We start from the raw sequence: 3,006 nt of genomic DNA, 5'->3' as shown, positions 1-3,006 counted from the left end.
CCTTACTCGATCGGAATCGAGTAATTTAATATCTTGAGGCGGAGATTAACTCCGATATTGACTGGAATCTTTATCGAAATTGTATTATCAGCTGGGGAAATGTTAGTGTAATTAATTTGGGCAGAGTAACATTAATGCATCCAGTGTTGTGTAAATGGACGATCTTGTTTGCATATTTATAGATGTTGTGAGGGAATGATGATGTGGCACATGTCCCTTTCATGGTTATAACAAACTTTGCTAATCCCGAGGGTCGACGTGGCACCTGTCCCTTTCATGGGAATCAAACATATCCTAACAAACTTTCCTAGATTCGTGGGCTGACGTGGCGCGCACTTGTTTGCGTGTTTGTTCCGGGATCCTGTGTTTGTTCCGGGACCAAATGTTAGTTCCAGGACCCGACATATCTTGGAGGGATATGGCTATTCCGAGAGAGTGTGATGAATCCGTCTATTGTGCGACGGATGAATGTCTTTCTTTCACTCAGACAAAAGGGGTTTTATCTGATGTTTATTCCAAGTGTTTCTTCACGGTAGTGTTATGACTGGGCAAGATCGTAGCCAGTTCAAAAGTAACTTTCTAAAGGTTGTCGGGTGCCCGACATTCATGGTCCAGCAGGCCTTTATGTGATAACGTGGTTCATAACTTCTCAGTGCTTAATACCCGGCTAGGTGGTGTCGGTAGCGTGTACACTTATCCGGGTGAAATGAGTTTTATGTAGCGTCCCGGCTTGCCAACGTTCGGTACACATATTCCCGGATGCGTTCATAAGTAGCCTTCTGATCGGGTTATTAAAGTGAAGCCAGGAAGGTGCCTTTTTACCCGGGATCGTTCACGTCGGGTATGTTTTAAGCGGAGTGCTGCTAATAGTGTGCCTTTCTGAGATGGATCACTATGTGTATCATCAAAAACCAGGAACAAATACCGTGGAGGAGTCAAAGGAAAACTGTACCAACAAGGTGTGGAACCGATCATCACCTACGATATATACGTGGGGGACGTCGTGGTCATTGATTAGTTGTATTTATTTATATTCGTTGTAATGTTTACCTTTTGGACTTGTTTAAATATATCTTGCGTTTGTAATTTACTTTTAGTATCATTTTTAAACAAAAATAACAATATTTTATTTAAATCAACAAATAACAATAGTTTATTTAAAACCACAATAAGAATAGTTTATTTTAAACAACAACAACTGCATAAAAAGAAAACAATCAACATAATTCTCTACGTAGATCTACCGTCTTTAAAGACACATTTATTAACGCCTTGCGTGTAATGTTAAGGATTTTAACCTTAACACTAGCGTAAAAGATAGAACCATTTTTTAGTACCAAAACAGCTCCCTCGCGTATGCCTTTGACACCTTCATACTCACCTTGAACACCATCAATGATCTTGTTATAATCTGTTCCTCGAATAGTACCCGTAGTGTCCTATTAAACATAAATGAAAACTTTCATTAACTTGTTTTAGTGAAAGCAATACAATTATGAAAATATACATAAGTTAGTGATGTAAACTAACTTTCAGCGTTATAGACAGATCACCGACACTATTTTTAACACAAGTCTTAACAACAACAATAACAACTTGATCAGCTGGTAAAAACCTACGCTGCCTCAGAATACTTGCTATATCAGATCTACCTGCAGTTACAAAAATACAGATACACTGTTGGCTTATGGTTACAAAAATGAGTATACAATATTGTTGTTTACCTCCATACGGATATGCAAACTCCATCGCATCTAGCCACGGATCCAGTGTAAACGAATCATCCACTTCAGGTTTGTTTATTATTTCCCTTACAAAATCTTGCGTACACATGTCATCCACAACGTTATTCTCGTTATTTCGAAGTTCATACGCATCTTGGAAAATACCAGCGGGTCTAGGGATTCTGTACATTATTTTGTTCTTTTTGTTAGACCCAGAACCGCGCAAAACAGGTCGTGGTGGTGAAATATGTTGATTTTGTTTTTGACGGTTACGTTGGGGGGACTATAACTGTCGGGGGAATGGTGGCGACTGAGTCGGCACCAAAATGGTTTCAGTGGGTTTTGTAACTAATACAGATTGAGTGAGGTCGGAATCATCGATATCAAGTAGGTATTCTCATCCATCATTTTCAAAATTGGCCATTTTTTTAGAATGTGATTTAGTGTTTTTTGTTCTTTTCAACAGGTGATTTCACTGATATATAAATCTCATTTTGATGTGTGTGAAATGTGGTTGTGTTGTATGTGATGTTGTTATTGAGAATGAAGTTTCAAGTGGTATAAATACATGTAGAAAAGCATAGATTACGACCTGCAAAAGCAAGATTCGGCATTAAAGTGAACAAAAAATGGCAGGGGCAAAACCGAAGTTTCAAACTTCGGTTTTTCTGAAAAGCCTGCAAAACTGAAGTATGAAACTTCGGTTTAGGGTACGGGTGGCAATTCTTGTACACATGTCAGCCTAGTCACTGTAGTAAATGCATAAAGTGCCACATCCGAAGTTTCAAACTTCGGTTTTTGCCAAATCCGAAGTTTGGAACTTCCGTTATACCATTTTCGTAAAAAAAATTGTAAAGTTTCTTTTTTTTCAAGTAATCTTTGTAAAGTTACTATTTAAAAAAAATCTATATCTGACCTCTGCACCATGATGTATTTGCATGGGACCAAAACTGGGGACGATATTATATATATATATATATATATATATATATATATATATATATATATATATATATATATATATATATATATATATGAGGAATATTCAAATGAGACCAAGTTTTAAGTTGAGATTCAAGGGACCAATCAGATTGCGACACGTGGCGCGATAATCACATGTGATTGGAAAAAAAAATTCAAAAATTTTTTTTTTCGAAATTTTTTTTTTCAATTTTTTTTTCAATCACATGTGATTAAATTTGACATGCAGTAAATCACATGTGATTGGGCATGCCAATCACATGTGATTGTAAAACCCAATCACATGTGATTATTGCATGCC

At 36.8% G+C, this 3,006-nt stretch overlaps 1 protein-coding gene across 1 annotated transcript; it reads right to left on the bottom strand.

Annotated features, from left to right (window-relative positions):
* Positions 1–1,217: 1,217 nt before the first annotated feature.
* On the bottom strand, positions 1,218–1,914 carry LOC139875268 (uncharacterized). Its single transcript, XM_071862612.1, has 3 exons — positions 1,725–1,914; positions 1,531–1,652; positions 1,218–1,439 (listed from the first exon to the last, which is right to left on the bottom strand). The coding sequence occupies exons 1-3, from the start codon at positions 1,912–1,914 to the stop codon at positions 1,218–1,220; spliced, it is 534 nt and encodes a 177-aa protein (XP_071718713.1).
* Between the last annotated feature and the right edge of the window lie 1,092 nt (positions 1,915–3,006).

This window comes from Rutidosis leptorrhynchoides, chromosome 11 (genome assembly GCF_046630445.1).
Source record: "Rutidosis leptorrhynchoides isolate AG116_Rl617_1_P2 chromosome 11, CSIRO_AGI_Rlap_v1, whole genome shotgun sequence".
NCBI lineage: Eukaryota > Viridiplantae > Streptophyta > Magnoliopsida > Asterales > Asteraceae > Rutidosis > Rutidosis leptorrhynchoides.
This window is presented reverse-complemented; position numbering and strand designations above follow the sequence as displayed.

Bases quoted from the DNA above. Each gene is read 5' to 3' on its own strand.
- LOC139875268 (XM_071862612.1), bottom strand. From the start codon at position 1,914: ATGTACAGAATCCCTAGACCCGCTGGTATTTTCCAAGATGCGTATGAA. The intron at 1,653-1,724 runs GTAAACAACAAT...TTGTAACTGCAG, and splicing joins GTTTGCATATCCGTATGGAG to GTAGATCTGATATAGCAAGT. The intron at 1,440-1,530 runs GTTAGTTTACAT...TATGTTTAATAG, and splicing joins ATCTGTCTATAACGCTGAAA to GACACTACGGGTACTATTCG.